Source organism: Aspergillus aculeatinus (genome assembly GCF_003184765.1).
Source record: "Aspergillus aculeatinus CBS 121060 unplaced genomic scaffold BO66scaffold_31, whole genome shotgun sequence".
Classification (NCBI taxonomy): domain Eukaryota; kingdom Fungi; phylum Ascomycota; class Eurotiomycetes; order Eurotiales; family Aspergillaceae; genus Aspergillus; species Aspergillus aculeatinus.
In genome coordinates this window covers 147346-166072 of record NW_020291500.1, presented here as the reverse complement: position 1 = coordinate 166072, position 18727 = coordinate 147346, and the positions used below count along the sequence as shown (strand labels likewise).

The window sequence follows — 18727 nt, the reverse complement described above, 5'->3', positions numbered from 1 at the left end:
TACTTTATAGTGTTTTCACGAGTAGGCTGGACTTTCTGCAGTGCTGTCATCAGCTCGCCTTGGGCTAGACTTTCTACAGGAGTGTACATCCCGAGTCGTACCATTGCGCGGCCGGATCGGGCTCGGTAAGCGCTAACCACGTGGCTGGCGTCATTATCCTCGGCCTTGAACGTCCTTGCTGATCTTGAACTTTCCAAGTATTTGCTGCTAATGAATCGATTGGCGAGCATAGAGACTGAGGAACTGATAGTGCAGTGTATACAGTATATGGCTCAAGTGTAAATGTAAATATGTATGTACAGTACATAAAAATAGCATAGCACAGAGAGGAGATTCAGGCCAATATGCACAGGTCAAGCCGCGGACAGGTCCAACCATCCATCCGCTTAGATCACTTTTCATTATGTCATCCATCATAGTCATAAACAATAAATAGTAAGAGGGTATCGAGTCTAAGGTGCTCCCAGTAAGCAATATGTGCGTCTAATGAAGGGGCGAGGGGTATAGGCAAAAGACAACAATCAAGACGAAGAACCAGGGGACTGCCCCAGTCCCACTCCTTCTCGGCGACCCCGGATCAACGCCTGCAGGCATTGGCCCACACCTTCCAGATCTCCCAAGAGACCGACATGGCCTCGTTCGCTTTTGACCAACCCCCCCTTGATCACACGGTATCCGGAGGGTAGCATGGCCGCCGACGCCAGACACACTCCGTCTCCCGCGGCAAAGGCCAGGTCGTCGTACGCGTCTTGCCGTTTGATGGCCTCCCGCGAGGCGACTCGCGCGCCGTATAGCGTGGGCACGGACTTCCCGTACAGCACGGCGAACGGCGGATACCGATTGTTCGCTTGATGCGCGGCATCGAAGACCAACTCTTCCTTGAAGCGTCGCACCTCGGCAAGAGTGCGCTCGAGGTAGGTAATAGCGGTGGCCCGCGGGATGGTCACGGCGGTGGTGACCTTGGTGTTGCTCGAACCGCGTAGGTTAGAGTTGGGGCCAATAGCCCCTTCGACGGCGGGAGGCGCCACAGGGGCGGGTTTCATCGCCGCTGCGGTCGGTGGGTTGGCACTCTGGTTCGGTGCTGGCTTATAAGAGTTGGATGCCTCGCCGCCATCAGATGAGGAAGCCGATCCACTGCTCGGAAGGCTTTCTTTGCTGTTTAGGACGGTTGAGAGACGTTTGCTGATAAGAGGAAGGTTGTCTTTCACGAAGCCCCGGCTGGGGCTACTCACCGGCAGGGCCGGGTTGATGCACGGTGATAGTCGATACTCATCCCAGGTTTGCGCGTCGAAGAAGTCGACCCGATATTCTTCTTTGGTGCGCTGGTCGATGAAGCAGTGCCCGTCCTCGGGCAGCAAGGCAAAACTGGTGCGGAAGGTGAAGTTGACCTGAGCCGTCAAGACACGCGAACTCAGCAGCACATCGTCGCCGTTGCGCAGCGGCCCGAGGATGTTGACGCAGTGCTGCGGTACTCCAGCGTATAAAACTCCAGCGAACAATTCGGGCCGCTGGTTGACGGCATGTCTCGTGATCAGCCCTCCCAGGCTGTGAGCGATCACGTATGCCCCGCGCTTTTCACGGGGCGTGCCCGGGGCATTGCTTGGAAGGCCCTCCAGAAACTTGATCAGCCGTTTAGCCAGGAGGTGCGGACTCAGACGCCAGTCGTAGCCGTAATCCCAGACGCGCAGATCCCCGCGCGTCGAGTTGGGACACTTCTGCAGCCGCTTCATCAGGCGGCGACAGATGTCCACGGGCCCGACATGCGACAAGACTCCGGACGGTATGATGGTCTCCTCCATCCGTTCCTCGTCTTCCGGGTTCAGACCCACCTCGAGGTCGACTTTGCGCAGGTTCAAGCCGACCTTCATCGGTACCCACAATTGGCGCTGCGGAGGTTTGGCAGAACGCAGAACTGAGCCTCGATAGCCTCCTAGAATGACGACGTCGCCCGTCAGATCATCCATAGCGTCAGCTAGGCGAGGGTGCTGGGCACTGGAGCTAGATCGCGGGGAACGGGTGCGTGGTGGTGGTGGCAGCGACGAGGGTCCCGTCGGGTCAGCTGGCGGTTGTTCATGCGGCGCAACAGGCTCCTCCTCGTGGACCTTTCGGGGATGGGAGACCTCGGAGAGGAAAGGCCGATAGCCCCAGTCGCTGCGGAGATCTTGCAGGTGCAAGGTGGGCATGCTTAAAAGTCGACTGCTGGAGTCCTGCAGACTGTCCTTGATGGCCTTGAAGCGGCTATTTACCTGGGAATGAATATGCTCATAACGAGGGCGCTGTTCCAGCGAGGAGGCTGTGGAGGAGCGTCGCAGATAGAGCGACTGATCAGAGGATGAGCGCCGCAACATCGGCGGCGCTTTGCCCGAGACGGCAGCACTCGGCCGCCGTGCATACGAATGGCGGGCGGCGGTGGCCCCCGCCAAAGGCTTGAGATCGGAGATGGGCTCGTCCGTGGACTCGTCGGTCAAAGATCGTCTCTGCGCCGGCCCGGGAGCAGGCTTGACGTTGCGTGGCGCTGGCTGGCTGGCGATGCGTTTCGTCCACGAGTCCGGTAGGAACTTCTTCAGACGAAGGTTGGTGATGGAGTCGCCGGACCAGGCCCGAGGGCGCAGCGGCAGACTGGTCTTGAGGAGAGAGCGCGTAAAGCTGCTCCGATGGTCTTTCAGCTTCTCCTTGGCACCTCGCGAGGGATGCGGTTGCGCAGGATGCGGTTGCGAGGATTGCATTTGTTCGGGTTCTTGGGTGAGATGGCTAGCAAAGAGACCACTGTCGGATTCGGGAGAGTCGGGAATGGCATCAAAGTATCCGCCCTGCTGGTCCATCACGCGGGATTTCTCGGCAGCTGGCGTGCGACGGGCCTTCATGCGACTCTGAGTTCGACTAATACTGACCCCAACCATATCGTATGCTTCATCCTCCCGGGTGGGATCGCGAAGAGACGGGTCTTCGCTATCGGAGCTGGTATGACCACCAGCCGGTTGCATGTGCACCGCCATGGTGAGTGATGTTGGATGCTATGAGGTTGTTGAAGGAGAGAATCTACCCATTGAGGGGCGGGCACCAATAGATAAGAAGGGAATTGGAGAAGCAACGACGCAATAGCTTGCACGGATTCAGGCAAGTCAACAGAGGCTCCATGTGAAAGTGGATGATGATGGGAGGGGCGAGGAGGAAAAGGTGAAGCTAAAGTAGAACTACGGAGCCGTCGGAGGTGGAGCCATCGCTAGTTTATTGATTAACGATAGAGGGATAGAATCAATAAGAAGCAGCAAGGAGAGGAACGGAGGAGTAACTGAGATCGGAAGATAGGGGGGTAAATCTGAATTGGAGGAGAAAATAACCTAGCAGTTCGGAAGATGATGTAAAAGCGAAGAGAGAGAAAAAAAAAAAGGAAAAAAAAGAGCAAAAGAAGAACGAATACGAGTAGCTGGAGAGAAAAAAAAATGGCGAAAACGAGAACGAGAGAGAGAGAAGAGCAAGAAAGAAAACGGTTCCACCGGCACAGCCCCGGGAGGGCCGGAAGGCTGAGAAACCACTCAGTCGACAGTGGATCAGGGCGAAGCTTTCCTTCCCCCGTCATCTGAAAGATCGTTTGGTAAGCCATCTTAAGTTGGACATCTTAGAGCAGATGTTATGTATTAATAGCAATGGTAAGCTGGTAAACTGGCGAAGGATTCAACTCAGCCGAGTTTCATGCTGTATAAGGAAAAGCTGACTCTGGCGATGACCCAGTCCGTAACATTAGCTACAAGCTACCTCGTGCGCCAAGGAAACACGAACACTCTGCTTCATCATACATACTCCGTACACAGTGCACATAACATATACAGTTATACATACTTAGTACTGTACAAAGAAAGTACTGTACTCCGTACATCGTTACTCATTACACCATCACAATCGAAAATCGACAATCGTTGGCTACAAACAGGCAGCCATCTGGCTGGATCCACTCTGTCGACTAATCAAAGAGAACAATCAAGCAACAAGCATCAGTCGTATCATCGTAATCGCATAAGAAAAATCCCGAACTAGAAGTCCCGAGCTAGAGCTGAGGCCAATTTTGTTTCAGTGCGAACGCCCAAATCGCCCGGTTTCAATTTCTCGCTCGCCCTTGTCCGCAATGGCTGCGTTCTTGGCCGCACCCTGATCATGGCCAAAGGCTGAGTCGACAGCTGCGTTTAGTCCACCGCGGAGCGATTCTCCGGCCCCCTGTTAATGGCCCGTCAGCTTCTGCAAAGGTGCAAGGCTGCAACCAGTGATTATTGAGATTAGTGACTTACGTGGATCCCCGCCGCTACCGACTTAACCCCGCGCCCGACATTCTCGCCCGTGCGCGCCGACTGACCGCCAGCTGTGGTTGTGCCAGCGGTGCCAGCAGTGCCGGTAGTCCCAGTAGTAGGAACATTGTTGGTGGTGTCAGCGGGGGCGGTAGCGGTAGTACTAGGATTAGCACCGCCGGCCGCCCGCGTGCCCTGGCTAGAGGACGGCACCGTAGGCTGATAGCCTACTCCGCCCGCGGTGCCGGTGCCTGTCGTATCGGTCGGTTCGCGCATCGCACCCGAGCCCGACTGGTTTGTGGATTTGGTGGACTTCTCCCCCGTGCGGCTGTCCACGCGAGGGTCCAGCTTATTCAGCAGCGAGGAGCTGTGCGGGCCCCGCGTCGAGGTGCCCGAAGTCGAGGTGGTTGCGGTCCCCGCGGTGGCCTGCGGGTGCACGTTGCCCGTGGTGGTCGTGCCGGGGGCGTACTGGGCGCGGTTGTTCAGGTCACTGTCGACTCGCGGATCGGCCTTGTTGGCCATGTCGGAGCCATGCGGGCCAGCAGTGGTCGGGGCCGGGCCGGTCCTGGCATCGCCTGTGCTGGTGATACCAGCTTGGGTAGCAGTGCCGGTGGCCGCGGCGTTGGTGTCGAAGTATGGGGTCTGCGAAGTAGTATTCATCGTGATGGTAGGTAAAAGGTGATGGGTGATTCGGATTCAAGCTTTGTTGGTCCACTCCACCTGTCACTTTCTGGGTGTTATATAGCCATCATCGAAGGCAAAATGAGCGACATCGACATCATCGCGCGAGCCGGTGACGTCAATTTGATCATAAAGTGTCGTCCCCTGGGGACAAGCTCTCTAAACCGTGGGGTGGGAGGGATGTGACCAGTCAGACAAAGGCCCTGTGCCGTGGATTGGTGGATCGACAGTCCCTTCTTCAGATGAGCGACACAATGACCTAAGGTAGGCTTGCAGTGCTGCATTTCAAGAGTGCTTAACATACAAGTCTGGAAGTACTCGTGAATACTTGGAGCAGCCGATCAGGTGATCTATCTTATCGATTAGAGAGGGAGGAAGGATGATGTCATGGACGGGCATAGCAAGAAGATAAGTTATGCCCGCTTGTGCTGACTTAGTCATATTTATCTACTTATGCACCACTTTTCTTCACGACTGCAATTCCACTCTCTATACAAACTAAGGCTGCTGTCTCCTCTTCGTATTAAGATACTATCCTTCTCTATTAAGGGTCCGAATTCTCGTTTTTCCAATTCTCAGCACTAATCCCCAGATGTCACACCCCACCTCGGCTGTGCGACCCTCTGGGTCGGACATCTTACCTCAAAGAGCTTCTTCTCCATGAGCCGAGGTTCAATCCATTCCAATCCATAATCTGAGCCGACAACCCCCTTCGACCATTCTCCTCGCCATCTCCGTTCCCTTTCCATCAAGACCAACTCCGAAATACCCACAGTCCCATCCTCATCCAAGAACAAACCACCCACCCATAATGCCTCTCACCAACCGCCAACTGATCTACACCAACCCGCCGAAAGCGGCCATCGACCCCTCGCTCAACGGCACCGGCACCTTCACCCTGAAGACCACGACCCTCCCCGACGATGTGCCGCTGAAGGACAATCAAGTGCTCGTGCGCATCCACTACCTGGCCCTGGAGCCGGCGATGCGGCAATGGCTGACGGCGAAACGGTCGTACATCGCGCCCGTGGAAGTCGGCAGCGTGATGCGCGGGCAGAGCATCGCCCAAATCCTGCGGGTCGGCCCGGCGCTGGCGAGCACCTACAAGGCCGGGGAGTGGGTGGCGGCGCACTCCGGGTGGCAGGAGTACGCGATCCTGCCCGCGAAGGCGATCGAGAAGATCACCATCCCGGCCGGGTGCCAGCCCACGGACGCGCTGTCCGTGCTGGGCATGACGGGGCTGACGGCGTACTTCGGCATGACCGAGGTCGGCCAGCCGCGACGCGGCGATACGGTCGTCGTGTCCGGCGCGGCCGGCGCCACGGGCATGGTGGCCGGCCAGATCGCGCGCATCAAGGGCGCGAAGCGCGTGATCGGCATCGCCGGCAGCGCGGACAAGTGTCGGTTCCTGCGCGAGGAGCTGGGGTTCGATGCTGCCATCAACTACCGGGATGCGGACTGGCGCAAGCAGCTCAAGGAGGCGACTCCGGACTATATTGATGTGTATTACGACAATGTGGGTGGTGAGATCTTGGATGCGTGTCTGTTCCGCGCGGCGAAGGGCGCGCGCTTTGTCATTTGCGGCGCCATTAGCCAGTATAATGTCGAGAAGCCCCAGGGGCCGAAGAATTATCTGATGGTCATTGTGAGTATCCTAGCGAGCGGTGCGGTGGAATGGATGATGGCTGCTAACGAACCATAGTCGCAACGGATCACTATGCGCGGGTTCATTGTGTTTGACTACGCCGACAAGTACGCGGCTGCGCTGAGGGAGCTGGGCACGTGGTTGAGTCAGGGGAAGATCAAGCGGAAGGAGCACATCGTGAAGGGGGGGCTGGAGACCACGCCCCAGGAGTTGATCAATCTATTCAATGGTGTAAATACGGGTAAGATGATGGTGGAGGTGGTGCCTGAGAGCGAGGCGATCAAGGTGGAAAAGGCTAAGTTGTAGGCTGAGGAGTTACATCACGGTAACTACAAGCAAGCGTACTCAAGAAATCAGAGATGATATGATACCATTAGGGACCAGCTTGGGGTCAACCCCAGCGCCACGATCCATTATCGACATAAGACATTCTCGTAAGAAGACATTAATCATTTCCACACACTCAGCCACAATTAGACAGTACCCGCAGCCAAAACATAGCCTCCATCAACAACCAACGTCTGACCATTCAGATACTGGTTGGTGGCGGCAAACAACACGGCACTGGCCATATCCTCATCCTTCCCGGGGCGTCCCGCGGGGACCTTACCCTCATACTTCTGCTTCTCCAGGGCACTCTTCTGCTTCTCATCACTCTTCCCGGCAGTCATCTCACTGGGGAACACGCCGGGGGCGATGTTATTCACCCGGATGCGCAGCCCGGAGCTCGAGATCTCATGGGCCAGCATCTTGGTGAGATGGATGGCCGCACCTTTCGAAGCATTGTATGCGAAGTGATGCTGGCTGGTCTTGACGATGCCGGAGATGCTGGTGATGTTGATGACGGTGCTGCTCCAGCCGTGGGCCTGCTCGCTGCTCTTCTGCAGGAGGGGCAGGAAGGCCGAGGTGACCAGGTAGGGGTGCACGACGTTGGTGCGGTAGACGCTCTCCCACTCCTCGGGCGAGGAGCTCTCGTCGAACAGCGCCTTGCTCAGGTCCGCCGCGTTGTCGTGCTCCGTGTTCTGCGTGCTGCTGCTGATCCCCGCGTTGTTGATCAGGATGTCCAGCCGGCCGGACTCCCGCGACGAGATCTCCTGCACCAGCTTCTGGATGCTGGCCTTGTCCGTCACGTCCGCCGTCAGCGGGATGATCTCCCCCTTCACGGCCTTGCCGCCGTACAGCTCCGCCACCCGCTCCAGCTTCTCCGACGTCCGCCCTGTGATGTACACTTTGCTGCCGTTGGTGGCCAGCGCCTGCGTGGCCATCAGGCCGATGCCGCTGCCGCCACCGGTGATGAGGGCCACTGTTTGTGGGTCGTGTTAGTACGAGGTGTATCGCAAAGGAGGAAGGGCAGTGGGTGTGAAGGTATGGAGCGAGAGCTCGGAAATGCTTTCGTTATACTTGGGGTCACAGGCCTCGAGGTTGAAACGTACCCTTGTCCTTGACATTGAACAGGCTCTCCAAAGTAAAGTTGGTGTTGCTGACTTCCGCTGCCATTGTGGTTTTGGATTTCTTGAATTGAGGTGTGGTCACTGTAAATGGGGTAGGTCGTGAGGTTGCGAATGCTCTGGGTGATGCAGTCGCACTGGCGGGGAGAGAAAGACGACTATATAGCTTGCTTGGGCGATGGCGTAATGACGCACCGAGAGAGCGTGGCAACAGAATACTGCGATTGAACATGATGGTAATACATGGAAGAATCGTCTGGCTGGCGTGATTGAGTGGGTTTAATGTAGGGATTGTTGGGGCATCATCATCAGTATGACGTTTTCGGCGCCGGCGCGGATGAAGTCATGGTGATGGTAAAGGTGAAAAGTAGTATACGATCGGATCACTAACCATCGGTCCCTGTTGATCTCACCTTACCTTACTGCTAAGTATATTCAGGAACGGCCCCTTATCTGTATCATGTACAGCTACCCAGCTAGTGAACTGGCCAGGTCACAAGAAAAAAAAATAGCCCAACAGAAACAACAGTTCCTATGTGTTCACAGCGAGTTTGATTTACTACCCACTGAACTGAAGACAGACCAGCCCATCCTATTAACAGTTGCAGCCAATATCGTATCCACTGCAGCAGAATTATGTTCAAGAATAAGAAATTGAGAAACGAATGGAAGTAATCACCGAACCTTCCCTGCTTCTCTCACCTCGCTCATAAATCCATCCTCGTCGCCTGCCGAGGAGAGTCGCCAGTAGTCACCAACCCCGGAAGATGCTAGACCTCCACCACCAAATCCTGCCGGCATAGGAGCTGCCGGTGCACTGTGGCGTTGCTCTGTGCTACTGTTGGTCCCCGCCTGACGCGGTCCCCAGCTCAGGATCCCCTGCACCGACTGTCGACTCTGGTCATCCGGTTTGGTGAAGCCAAACAGCTGCAGCTGCAAGCTGCCCAGAGTCGCAACCGCCGCGCGAATCATGATCCGATCTCCTTCGAATACCCAGCAGTCCCAGACTCGGCTGAGACGCTCCAAGTCCAGCCCGTTTGTCAGGAGGGAGCGGAACATCGGTTCCCAGATTTCCTCATCGCTGAGACGGAGAGTCTCGTAGAGGTGCGTTGAAAGACGTGGGAACTTGTATTTAAGCGTCGCGGACGCTAGCGAATATGTCCGACCGATAGCCCCGCGGTCGAGTGTCAAAAAGGCAACAGGAAGAGGGCGGTTTAGCGCATTGGCCATAGCGAGGAACGCGGAGGACGGAGACGGGAACTGGAGGACCAGTAGGGCCGCAATGGTATGCAGTCCAGTGATGTATCCAACATCGCTCCGATACATCGAGTAGGCCTCCAAGACGTCGATCAACGTCTCGCGAAGTGGACCACCAGGTTGAAATAGCTTCAGATCCGGGAAAGCCTTAGACACGTCCTGCTCGATAGTCGCGAACCACTCCCGCATTCGCTTGTTGCTTTCCCCAGTATCACTGTCCGGACGGGCACGCACGTCCTTGGCCCGTTGCAACGCCTTCTTGTACGTTTCGTCGGAGAGAGCCAGCTCATTGCCGATGGCCCGCTGCCAGGTCGATCCCCGAAGTCGCGGCGGCACACCGCGCCACCAGAGCTCCCGCGTGCGCGGCTCCTGAATGACGTTATCCCAGTTTGGATAGACGTACTCGTCCCAGATTTGTTGGAGGGTTTCCCGGGTATTGTCCTTCTCGCATTTCTCGGAAGCGACTTTGGCAGCTCGACGTTTGTCTGTACCAAAGGTTAGTGGCCTGTCGAAGCTAGCCTTGGACGCAAACTTACCTGCTTCCCGAGATTGTGCCATCATCTTCTTGTACTCCTTCAAATGCCGCTTTTCCTCCAAAGGATCCTTGGGCGGCAGCCAGCTTGGCCGTGTCCGACTCAGCACCTTTTCTTTCTCCTTGCTGATAGGCAACGGGTCAATCATGATATTCGACTTCTGCAACGGTGGCAGCTCAATCGGTGTCTTAGAGCCCTGCTTGGAGTCCGTGCTAGACCTCAAAGAAGACAGCCCGCTCTGCAAAGTCTCTCCACGCCGACGCTCTCGCTCGTCAGCATGAAACTCCAGCGTCTCAGTGATGATCCGCGCCTCTTCCGACAAGTCCGACATCATGTTGTTATACGAGTAGGTTCGGGGATTTCGAGGAGAAATCTGGCCTCGTTCCGGCCCCGCAGAGCTGGACCGTGGCTTGGAGCGAGCCTTCCGTGACGTAGGGGATCGCGAGCCCGATGGGGACTTTGGAAGGGTCACATCTGAGACGGAATGTGACAGAGGCAAGGGCCGGGGTCCCGGGCTGCGGCCGTTTGGACTTGTACTCCGGGAAGGGGCTCGATCTTGCATCGGTCGGGGAGAGATGGGAACGTTCCATAGACTGGCATCTTCGGGCAAGTCATCATCAGAATCGTGATATTCCTCCTCCAGATCCTTGAGCGTTCTGCGAGTGCGCTGCCAGGATGGCTTGCGGTTGAGTGTCCGGGGAGCAGCGGGAGCCAGAGACAAGCTGTGTGTGGAGGGTGAGGATCCTAAGCTCGAAATGGGTCGCAAAGGCGAATTCGATCGCGATCGACGGGGTTTAGACACTTGAAGCGGTGCATGCTTATTCGCAGTCGGATCCCGCTGAGTTCCGGTCTTGGTGTTGTGTCCGCCGCGGCCCGGCTGGGTCAGGGTGCCATTAGTCTGCCCCGTCAATTTACTCGGTTTCGTGGCGGTCAAGTCGCGGGTCGTGACTACAGCGGACTTGGCCTGCATCCTAGCTGGGAAAGTCTGCGTGATAGTGCCCGCCCGACTAAAAGGGACCTTAGTGTCCATATAGGCGATGTGCGCTTCGTCTTGGAGGTCGACTTCTTCGAAGTTGGCAATATCGGTGAAAAGAGCCTCGGGGCCGGAATGTTGGGAGGAAGAACGAAAGGAGGAAGACTTGGAGGATTTGGACCCGGTCAGATCGGGCGGAGAATTTGGAGTCGAGCAGATGGTCGTCATCGCGGACAGTGGTTCGACTTTCAGACGACACGCTCCAGCAGTGAGGAAAACGAACCCGATAATAGACTTCTGAGAAGACGAATGAGGTCGGTGTAAACAAAGAATTGACTGCGCCGGGTTCCGATCGCGCCGCGAGCGTTGACCCAATCAGAGCAAAAAGTGTTTAGATGATGATGCGTTCGACGTCGCAGGGTTGATCTGATATACACGAAGAGTGAAGTCGAAGGGCAGTCGCGCCCGTTGGATCAGGCTGTAATATTCCGGGGGTGGGTCAATTCAAGAAGAGCTGGACAGGGAGATCAGGCGTTAGTTGGCAAGAATGAGCGCATTGGGGGCCGCAACAGCAGGGGAGGGGAGGGATGAGAAAAGGAGACGGGAAAGGTACCAACCATCGACTGTAGGGAGATACCGAATTCCGAGAACGAAGGAATAGACAGAAGGAGAGTGAGTATAGTATGTATGTATGTACTGTACGGGGTGAGTACTGTTCAACGATTGACTTGACTTGACAAGCGAAAGACAGGAATGCAGGGAAACGAAAGGAATAATAGATGAATAGATGGAAGGAGGAAAGAAAGACGAGAGGAAGAAGGAAATAATAATGGGAATAAAGAGTTGGACCAAGCGGGAACAGAAGAAGGAGAAGGGGAAGAGGAGAAGGAAGAACGAATGGATGGAACTACACTAAAGTGACGGGGAAATGATGAACTTGCTGCATCCGGTGATGGAGAGTGGAGGAGAAGGAGAACGGAGGGAGAGAGAGAGGGAGGGAGGGATTGGAGGGAGAGAGTGGATGAGGTGGTAATACACATACATACGGAGGGGGCAGCCTTACTGGGAAAGAGTACGGAATAGTCGTAAGTTAACAGGGCTACACTATTAGGCTGCTCCTACGGAGTACTGCGCGCAGTTGTTCAGTAAGAGAGCACTTAGTACTGTACCAAGTCCGTAAGGATAGTTAGCAGCAGGGTGTACAGTACTGTACTGAATCTGTACTGCACCTCACAAGAGAGAGCCTCAGGCCATCTCAATCCCTCGATTTCCTCTCTATCTACGCCCCAGTGTGCCCCAGGAGGTAAGCCAGGCTGCTGCCACCTGCTAACTAAACTAAACACTAGACTATTAACTCTCTAGCTCAATTGTCGGCAGTGTCCACTGTTATTGTCGACGACGGTCTGGCCAATCCGCTAACACCGCACCAAATGAAGCCCCAGCGATACCATTTCCCACCTCAAAAGCTTCATTGGCTGGCTTCCGGTAAGATGAGTTCCAGGTAATGCCGCCCCTCTCTCTCTCTACTAGTAGTATCTCTTTCATTTTCATTATTTTACCAGAAGATTACCGGCTCTCACAGTTAACTTACAGACAAACGAGATTAGCGTTTTTGGAAGGACGACGAATTCGGGTGATCCAATGAAACATAGTGGTTTCTAAATCTCCAGATTCTGAACCATTGTACTGAGTACGTAGTATCAATAAGTGGTTCGACGTGAGGGCACCTCATGATAAGATGGTCGAAACCGGCCCCCCGCCAGGAGGAGGAGGAAGTGAGGAACTCCCCCGAGGCAAATAATACCATAGTTTAGAGATGCAACGCACCGCCACAGCTGAGACGCGATCGACTGGAAGATCGCTGGGCTGCGGAGAGGTGCTGCTGCTGCTGCTGCTGCTGCTGCTACTCTCCAGACGAACCCGGGGAGGGTAACAGTTGCTCAGGTTTGCTGCCACTTCAGATCGATCCTGAGAACCTTCGGTCCGAAATTTGCCTCCCCCTTTCCTTTTTTTTTTGTTTCTTCTTCTTCCCTCTCTATTTTTTTGGGTCTTGTTTTCTTTGCCTGTAAGTGACCATAAACCCCATCCCTTCTGTTTTTTTTCCTTCCTCTCTTACTTCACCCCTGACCCAGATAATCCTCGTCCCTTTGGTAGAGGTTCCGTGGGTTGTCGGCCTGAGGATTGCCAGGTACCTACCGGCGTACCGGTGGTACTACTGAGTAAGTACGGAGTAGAACGAGCAGCTTTCGGAGGTGGACCGCCACTGACCTCGGTGGAGGGAGGTTTGTGGTACTGTACCTGAATCCTCAGTACTCGAGAGGAATAATTCTCCACTCCCCAAAGCAAAAAGTAGCTCCGACCCGGCTTGGAGCCACAGCCCTAAACCCGTCTTGGGTAGTCCACGCTTGCGGTAGTTACAAATGAGTTGTTAAACGAAAGCAAAACAGAAAATAATTGAAGATTGGTTATTAACTAATAATAATACTCGAGGGCTCGCACCACCACCCACTACGGTTACATCCCACACCCACACCCACCACCACCACCACAACACCACACTTGAACAAGCGGAACTGTCGTCTAGAAGAACGATCATAATAATCAACAATGCAACCTTATTGTGTCTTAGACTTCTGACTGAGTACTTTGGGTCAATCCTTCGCTGCGATCGGATCGGATCTGCTGGGGGGGTGCTCCATATCTCCGTCCACGGACAGCGCACACACACACACACACACACACACACACACACACACATTCAACCAGTCGATCTCAGACATCCATGAGATCTCACACACTCACGGACCGGTCGAGATTGCCGATCAACGGACCACTCTTTTCCTGCTGGCGGATGACCCGGATTTCCTGCTTCCGTCGCTGTAGTAATCGTCGCTGTAGTAATCTTGTCGTCACTAAGTTAGAGCCCTCCTCCCCTCTGAACCGGTTCTCGGACAGCACGAACCATGATCTTAATGTTTATTACATCACCGTTCTTGGTCTGATCCTGTTCACACAAACAAGATCCCAGACTGGGATTATTGATACTAGCCCGTTTCCAGTCAATTTTCGATCCAACCAGCCCACGTTATTTCAGTACCCCAGGTACAAGTACAAGCAAGCTAAGGCAAGGTAAAAACCAAACAAACGGTCGCTCAGCCAAAGCCGGTGCCAAGGAAACGCCTCCCGGGAGTCTATCAGAACTTCCACTTGTCATAGACGGCATTGCCGCGGCGCACCACTAGGGCCAGACGAGCAGCGGTGGCCGTGGATTTGGGACGGGTCTCGCGTAAAATTGCCTGCAGCCAGCGCAGGACACCTACGTACCGCGTCTGCTTGCGCCCAAGAACGGCTTGGAAGGCTGCCGCCGCCAAGTACTCGACCTCGGCCGGTTGCGCAGAACATATCGCGGCCGAGGAGTTGGCCTTCTCTTGTCGACGGCTCAGAATCAAACGGTTGGCAAGATAGACAAGATCACGGATGATCCGAACTACGACCCCTGGTGCAGGATGTGCTCGTCCGGACAGGGAGCGCGTGTACCGGTACAACCGCATGCCCGAGATGACAAAGCTCGCATATAGATTCGCCAGTGCGACCTCGACCGAGTTGTGTTGAGTATCAAGATACATCGGGTGCATGAGCGCCTTGAAAGACGTGAGTAACTTGCGATGCAGTGAGCGGGCTGGAGTTCGCGTCGATTCCACGGTCAAGGAGTTGGCCAGGCTCGCCGCGACCGATTCGCCCCCGTCGAGAATCCGATCGTGGTCCTTGTGTAGTTCTAGAGTGCGGGAGTCAATCAGACTACCGCAGTAAGGAAACAACCTAGTGTCTACGATGCGGGGGATGTGCGCGCCATCCACTTGGACGGAGAAGTTGACCAGACTCTTGGCTGGGTTTACGGAGATCCCATACGCTGGTTGGCCCCGGATCATCACCTGCAGGAAGCGCTTGGCTTGGGCGAGGTCTGACGTAATGAGTAGGAAGTCATCGATCAAGCGAAGAAGCAGAGTATTGTCGGACCGGAGGAATTCCAGCACCTCCCGTTCCATCTCCGCGTAGAAAAGATTACACAGCAGACTGGAGATGACCGAGCCCTGGGGAATACCGTTGCGCTGGCGGAAGAAGCGCTCTCCGAACTTGACCATGTTGTTCCGTACATGCTCTTCAAGAAGGTCAAGTAGATCATCGGAATGCTTCTCCCATTGCCAGAATGTATCCACAAAGACAGTATTCCTTCGTTGGCTCGTGCCTCCTCTGCTGGCTAATTCTTCCAAATGCTGGGGGCTCTTTGTTGGAGCAGCTCTACCCACCCATCTCTTCCAGGCCCGGCTTTGCCGCTGTCCATGAAGCGGCCACATATTGTTAAACTCGTCTGCCGGCTTCATCTCGACGTACTTTGTAAAATGATATGCGTCTGCAGAAACCACTTTGTCGACGAGACGAACCATACTTTGTTGTGGAATAGTGTCAAAGCAAGACTGGATGTCGACTTTGACGAAGTACAGCCGAGGTAAAGACAATGGACCTACAGCCACCGGCTGTCGCGCGAGTAAATCCCTCTTGAACCTCTTCAGCCGAGAATGCAACTCTCCAACCGAATTTAGGCACGAACCTAAATGAGCTGGATTGTGCATCTTCTCGTAGTTCAGCACACTGAGGATGGGACCGACCGTGGAGTTCACAGTGCGTTTCGATGATGGCATCCGTCGTTTGAGATTCACGATGGGACGAATACCAGTGGCTTTTGGTAGAAGGCGTAATGATCCATATCCCAGAGTCCTCTGACCTAGCACCCGTTGGGCTTCTTCCGGCTTCAATTCTTCGAACATAGAAGCCTGCAGTTCATCTATCGGCTGCTCGGTCAAGGTGCGCCAGACCTCGTGTCGGAAATAGAACAACCGGTTTCGGTGGCACTGAGATTCGGTGACATAAAAGGCTGCACGAATCATGGGGATGAGGATGGATTCGAATAAGTAGTACATAAACTCATGAAAGAGTTCCGTGCGCTTCTGCAGGTCGGTGAGCGAAAGCTTATGATGTGATGGATCGGCAAGCTGATCGCGGCCAGCAGCGGGACCGAGCCAGGATATGCAAGATATCTGCAAGCAACAATCGGCCCGTTAGCATGCATGACACGATGTCGATCTTGAGTTTGTGCAAACAAACCTTAACGCCCTTGCACACTTCCTGGAGGGACATGTTTTCGTATCGTCGCATACGGACAAACCTGTCAACGTTCTTGAAAATTACACTTTGGTTGTGAATTCTGTTCTGTCCGGCGCCGAAGAATTGTGGTGGGATTAATTTACGGATAGCGGCTTGACAATAGGCCGAGATGGAAGAGGTCGGGGTCGCATAGTCCGTCAAACTGGGCTTCAATATAGTTGCTGATTTGGTCGCGGGCTCCCTCGCGACAAACGCAGGTCTTTCGATATGATCGTGCTCTTTCTGACCTTCCGAAGTAGAGACACCCCCATTCAATGCATATCTTTCGAGCCCTCGTTCCTGGGTTGTCAGCTTCTCGGACGCCGGGGGGTTCAATTCAGTGCTCGATTGGGAGTCCCGTGGGCCGAGTTTCCATGGACCAATATGCTAGATTCTTAGCCTGTTATATCAATCGTAGGGTCGCTAATTACACCTACCTCGGAAGAACAGTAGTAGTCCAACAAGTATCCGTACGGGCAGCGTTTATGACGATTGAGTAATTGTCGAACCAGCTCCGACGCCTGTCCTTGAAGGCGCTTTGGGATTTTCGCCGGCTGGACTCGTTCATTGTTCGTGATCTGATTCTCAGAGTCTGTGGAAGATCGTTTTCGCTTCTTTGAATTCGCTGCGATCTCATCTTCACGTGATGAAAACTTTGAGTCGTTCTCCGGGTCAGGTTTGAAAACGTTTGTCAGTGCAAACTGCAGGGGGAAAATGTGTTGCATGACGTGCACGGCCTTGGACTGCGAGATGGACGAGGAATAACGGTTGAGAACATCTACACCATTTATGAGTAAATTGATAGCGAGAAAGGACTGGGGACTACTTACGGTTCCCTAGGCCCAATATGGATTTTCCTTTGGTAACAGGCATGGGCGAAGCGTAAAGCATGCGGTGACGATTGAAAGCAATGGCACTCGGCGTCCGCAAGTTCGACTGGCTTTTCGAACAGCAATTTGCCGTCATCTGCCGGCCATCCTTAACCGCCACGGATCCTTTGCCAGTGGTGAAACAATTTGACTCTAAGGATATTTGCTGTGGCTTCGTGTTGATGGGATCAAGTTTCTCAAGAGAATATCCTAGCTCATTTAATCAGTCGTGTATCACCTCCATGTGGCTCGATGAGGAGCACATACCGCAGATCTGGTGGTATATGCCTTTGCGTGAGTCCAAGGCTGTGAAAATCCCACAATCGCACAAGAGATACAGCATAATGACTTCCCCATTATTGCCCAGTAATCCCAAGACCTCCGTCCAAGGGGCACTTTTGAGCTTCTGAACATTTTCATTCGAGAAGTGTGTCTCAGCAACACTTCGGGATCCCCGGGTCAGAAGGTGATGCGGCCTTTTCTTGGACTCGGAGAGAAATGGCTTCCAGATCAATGCTATAGCACGGTCCACAAGCTACAGAATCAAGTCAGCTTTTCTGTGCTCATATTCAGTTAAAGCCCAGCATCATTCACAAGGGAGTAATTCGTATGAGCTAGAACGCAAGCAGATACAGCGCTGTCGGGATGAGAGACGACAAACTCGTGTGAGAGTCATACCTCTGCTTGTGCACATGGCGGACCAGTGTCTGTGCTCGCTAGTTGAGACTTGGGCTGAGATTTGCGCAACGCAGCCAGCTCTTGGCTTCGTTCCTGATCGCGGGCAGGGGATGGGTCTTGCGTAATTCCCACCAAAGTAGAATCAAGGAGAATAGCTAGTTCTCGCTGTGAATCCGAGCACGAGTGATTGGCGCCTTCTTCGAGATTCGTTCCGACCGATGCGATTTTTCGACGACGGGACCGTGAGGCTGATGGTATCTGGCGCAGGAGGAACTGTCTCAATGTGACCACTTCCTGGTAGTAAAGCGATATTACCGGGTGTGTGAGTTTGGTCGCGTGGTCAGAAGAAAAGCCACTTTGATCCCTGAAACCGGTGGAGGCCGCAGTGATGCGAATCTGCGACGAATGGCCTTGCGCATGCTTGCCCTTCACGGGCCTCTTCCTCTTTTTCCCCATGTAAAAGGAGACGAGATCCAATCGCTCCTCAGCTTCACTCGGACGACAGGCAGATCTCCCGGCGCCTTTGCCGGGCGACGAACTATGATGGACGTAGCTGACCCAGTCAACCAATGTAAGTAGATACTTCTTGGCGGAGAAGAGGAAGCGCGCGGATGAGTGACTGGGGACTCGGGACGCGCCAGGACGCGCTACTCCTGGATCGCGTAGAAACCAAGCCAATCAAGAAAGATAAGAGGCACACTGGGCAGGCTGTCTGTCCCAGTTTGAGAAGCAGCATCACCCCATTTCGGGATAACGTCCTTTCGTATACAGGAATAGACAGACAGTCAAGTACGGAGTACCACCTAGTTACTCTAACGAGTAACTTACCATGTTAACGAAACTAAACTAAGGGACTCCGGAAGGCCACACAGCCTTGCGGTCCCTTTTTTTCTCCCCAGTTTGGCGATCAATGGGAGCTAGTCCGTTTTGGGCGATCGAACAGAGATGAGGTGAGGTGGTGTTTTACAGTGAGACAAAAGAAACCCCTCCCCCTCCACTCTTCGACGTAAGCTATTCCCCAATGGAACATGTCTTCGGTGGTTCAATTATTGATGGGCACCCGAGCTGGGGAAGGAAGAAAGTGCATCTGAGCAAAAAGGAGAAGGAAGGGAAGGGGGAACCTTCCGGGCACCTACCGTATTGTTCGAAGCGAGCTCTCCC

General features: G+C 54.3%; 8 protein-coding genes across 8 annotated transcripts; 2 read left to right on the top strand and 6 right to left on the bottom strand.

The window, feature by feature from the left end:
* Positions 1-414: 414 nt before the first annotated feature.
* Positions 415-3115, bottom strand: BO66DRAFT_118047 (uncharacterized protein). Its single transcript, XM_025641883.1, has one exon. It carries the CDS (start codon positions 2994-2996, stop codon positions 522-524), a length of 2475 nt encoding a protein of 824 aa, XP_025502767.1. The 5' UTR covers positions 2997-3115; the 3' UTR covers positions 415-521.
* Positions 3116-3650, bottom strand: BO66DRAFT_118046 (uncharacterized protein). Its single transcript, XM_025641882.1, has one exon. It carries the CDS (start codon positions 3602-3604, stop codon positions 3236-3238), a length of 369 nt encoding a protein of 122 aa, XP_025502766.1. The 5' UTR covers positions 3605-3650; the 3' UTR covers positions 3116-3235.
* A 424-nt stretch (positions 3651-4074) lies between these two features.
* dprC lies at positions 4075-4895 on the bottom strand (the record flags this gene model as incomplete). Its single annotated transcript, XM_025643225.1, has 2 exons — positions 4075-4212; positions 4284-4895. Coding segments are annotated over 2 exons (750 nt in total), but the record flags the coding sequence as incomplete, so codon positions are not given.
* Positions 4896-5465: 570 nt separating this feature from the next.
* Positions 5466-6970, top strand: BO66DRAFT_352050 (NADP-dependent oxidoreductase). Its single transcript, XM_025644765.1, has 2 exons — positions 5466-6606; positions 6664-6970. The coding sequence occupies exons 1-2, from the start codon at positions 5773-5775 to the stop codon at positions 6910-6912; spliced, it is 1083 nt and encodes a 360-aa protein (XP_025502764.1). The 5' UTR covers positions 5466-5772; the 3' UTR covers positions 6913-6970.
* A 2-nt stretch (positions 6971-6972) lies between these two features.
* On the bottom strand, positions 6973-8182 carry BO66DRAFT_429600 (SDR family NAD(P)-dependent oxidoreductase). Its single transcript, XM_025650463.1, has 2 exons — positions 8040-8182; positions 6973-7909 (listed from the first exon to the last, which is right to left on the bottom strand). Exons 1-2 carry the CDS (start codon positions 8101-8103, stop codon positions 7080-7082), a joined length of 894 nt encoding a protein of 297 aa, XP_025502763.1. The 5' UTR covers positions 8104-8182; the 3' UTR covers positions 6973-7079.
* A 538-nt stretch (positions 8183-8720) lies between these two features.
* Positions 8721-11237, bottom strand: BO66DRAFT_118012 (putative TBC domain protein). Its single transcript, XM_025641881.1, has 2 exons — positions 9848-11237; positions 8721-9796 (listed from the first exon to the last, which is right to left on the bottom strand). Exons 1-2 carry the CDS (start codon positions 11043-11045, stop codon positions 8730-8732), a joined length of 2265 nt encoding a protein of 754 aa, XP_025502762.1. The 5' UTR covers positions 11046-11237; the 3' UTR covers positions 8721-8729.
* Positions 11238-13384: 2147 nt separating this feature from the next.
* On the top strand, positions 13385-13988 carry BO66DRAFT_117999 (uncharacterized protein). The gene has a single exon (XM_025641880.1). The coding sequence runs from the start codon at positions 13600-13602 to the stop codon at positions 13948-13950; it is 351 nt and encodes a 116-aa protein (XP_025502761.1). The 5' UTR covers positions 13385-13599; the 3' UTR covers positions 13951-13988.
* A 2391-nt stretch (positions 13989-16379) lies between these two features.
* BO66DRAFT_308943 (telomerase reverse transcriptase) lies at positions 16380-18022 on the bottom strand (the record flags this gene model as incomplete). The annotated part of the gene is made up of 5 exons (XM_025643262.1): positions 16380-16406; positions 16457-16797; positions 16850-17098; positions 17156-17423; positions 17567-18022. Coding segments are annotated over 5 exons (1341 nt in total), but the record flags the coding sequence as incomplete, so codon positions are not given.
* Positions 18023-18727: the final 705 nt, after the last annotated feature.

Bases quoted from the DNA above. Each gene is read 5' to 3' on its own strand.
- BO66DRAFT_429600 (XM_025650463.1), bottom strand. From the start codon at position 8,103: ATGGCAGCGGAAGTCAGCAACACCAACTTTACTTTGGAGAGCCTGTTC. The intron at 7,910-8,039 runs GTACGTTTCAAC...ACCCACAAACAG, and splicing joins GTTCAATGTCAAGGACAAGG to TGGCCCTCATCACCGGTGGC.
- BO66DRAFT_118046 (XM_025641882.1), bottom strand. From the start codon at position 3,604: ATGGCTTACCAAACGATCTTTCAGATGACGGGGGAAGGAAAGCTTCGC.
- BO66DRAFT_352050 (XM_025644765.1), top strand. From the start codon at position 5,773: ATGCCTCTCACCAACCGCCAACTGATCTACACCAACCCGCCGAAAGCG. The intron at 6,607-6,663 runs GTGAGTATCCTA...AACGAACCATAG, and splicing joins AGAATTATCTGATGGTCATT to TCGCAACGGATCACTATGCG.
- BO66DRAFT_118012 (XM_025641881.1), bottom strand. From the start codon at position 11,045: ATGACGACCATCTGCTCGACTCCAAATTCTCCGCCCGATCTGACCGGG. The intron at 9,797-9,847 runs GTAAGTTTGCGT...CCTTTGGTACAG, and splicing joins GGCACAATCTCGGGAAGCAG to ACAAACGTCGAGCTGCCAAA.
- BO66DRAFT_117999 (XM_025641880.1), top strand. From the start codon at position 13,600: ATGAGATCTCACACACTCACGGACCGGTCGAGATTGCCGATCAACGGA.
- BO66DRAFT_118047 (XM_025641883.1), bottom strand. From the start codon at position 2,996: ATGGCGGTGCACATGCAACCGGCTGGTGGTCATACCAGCTCCGATAGC.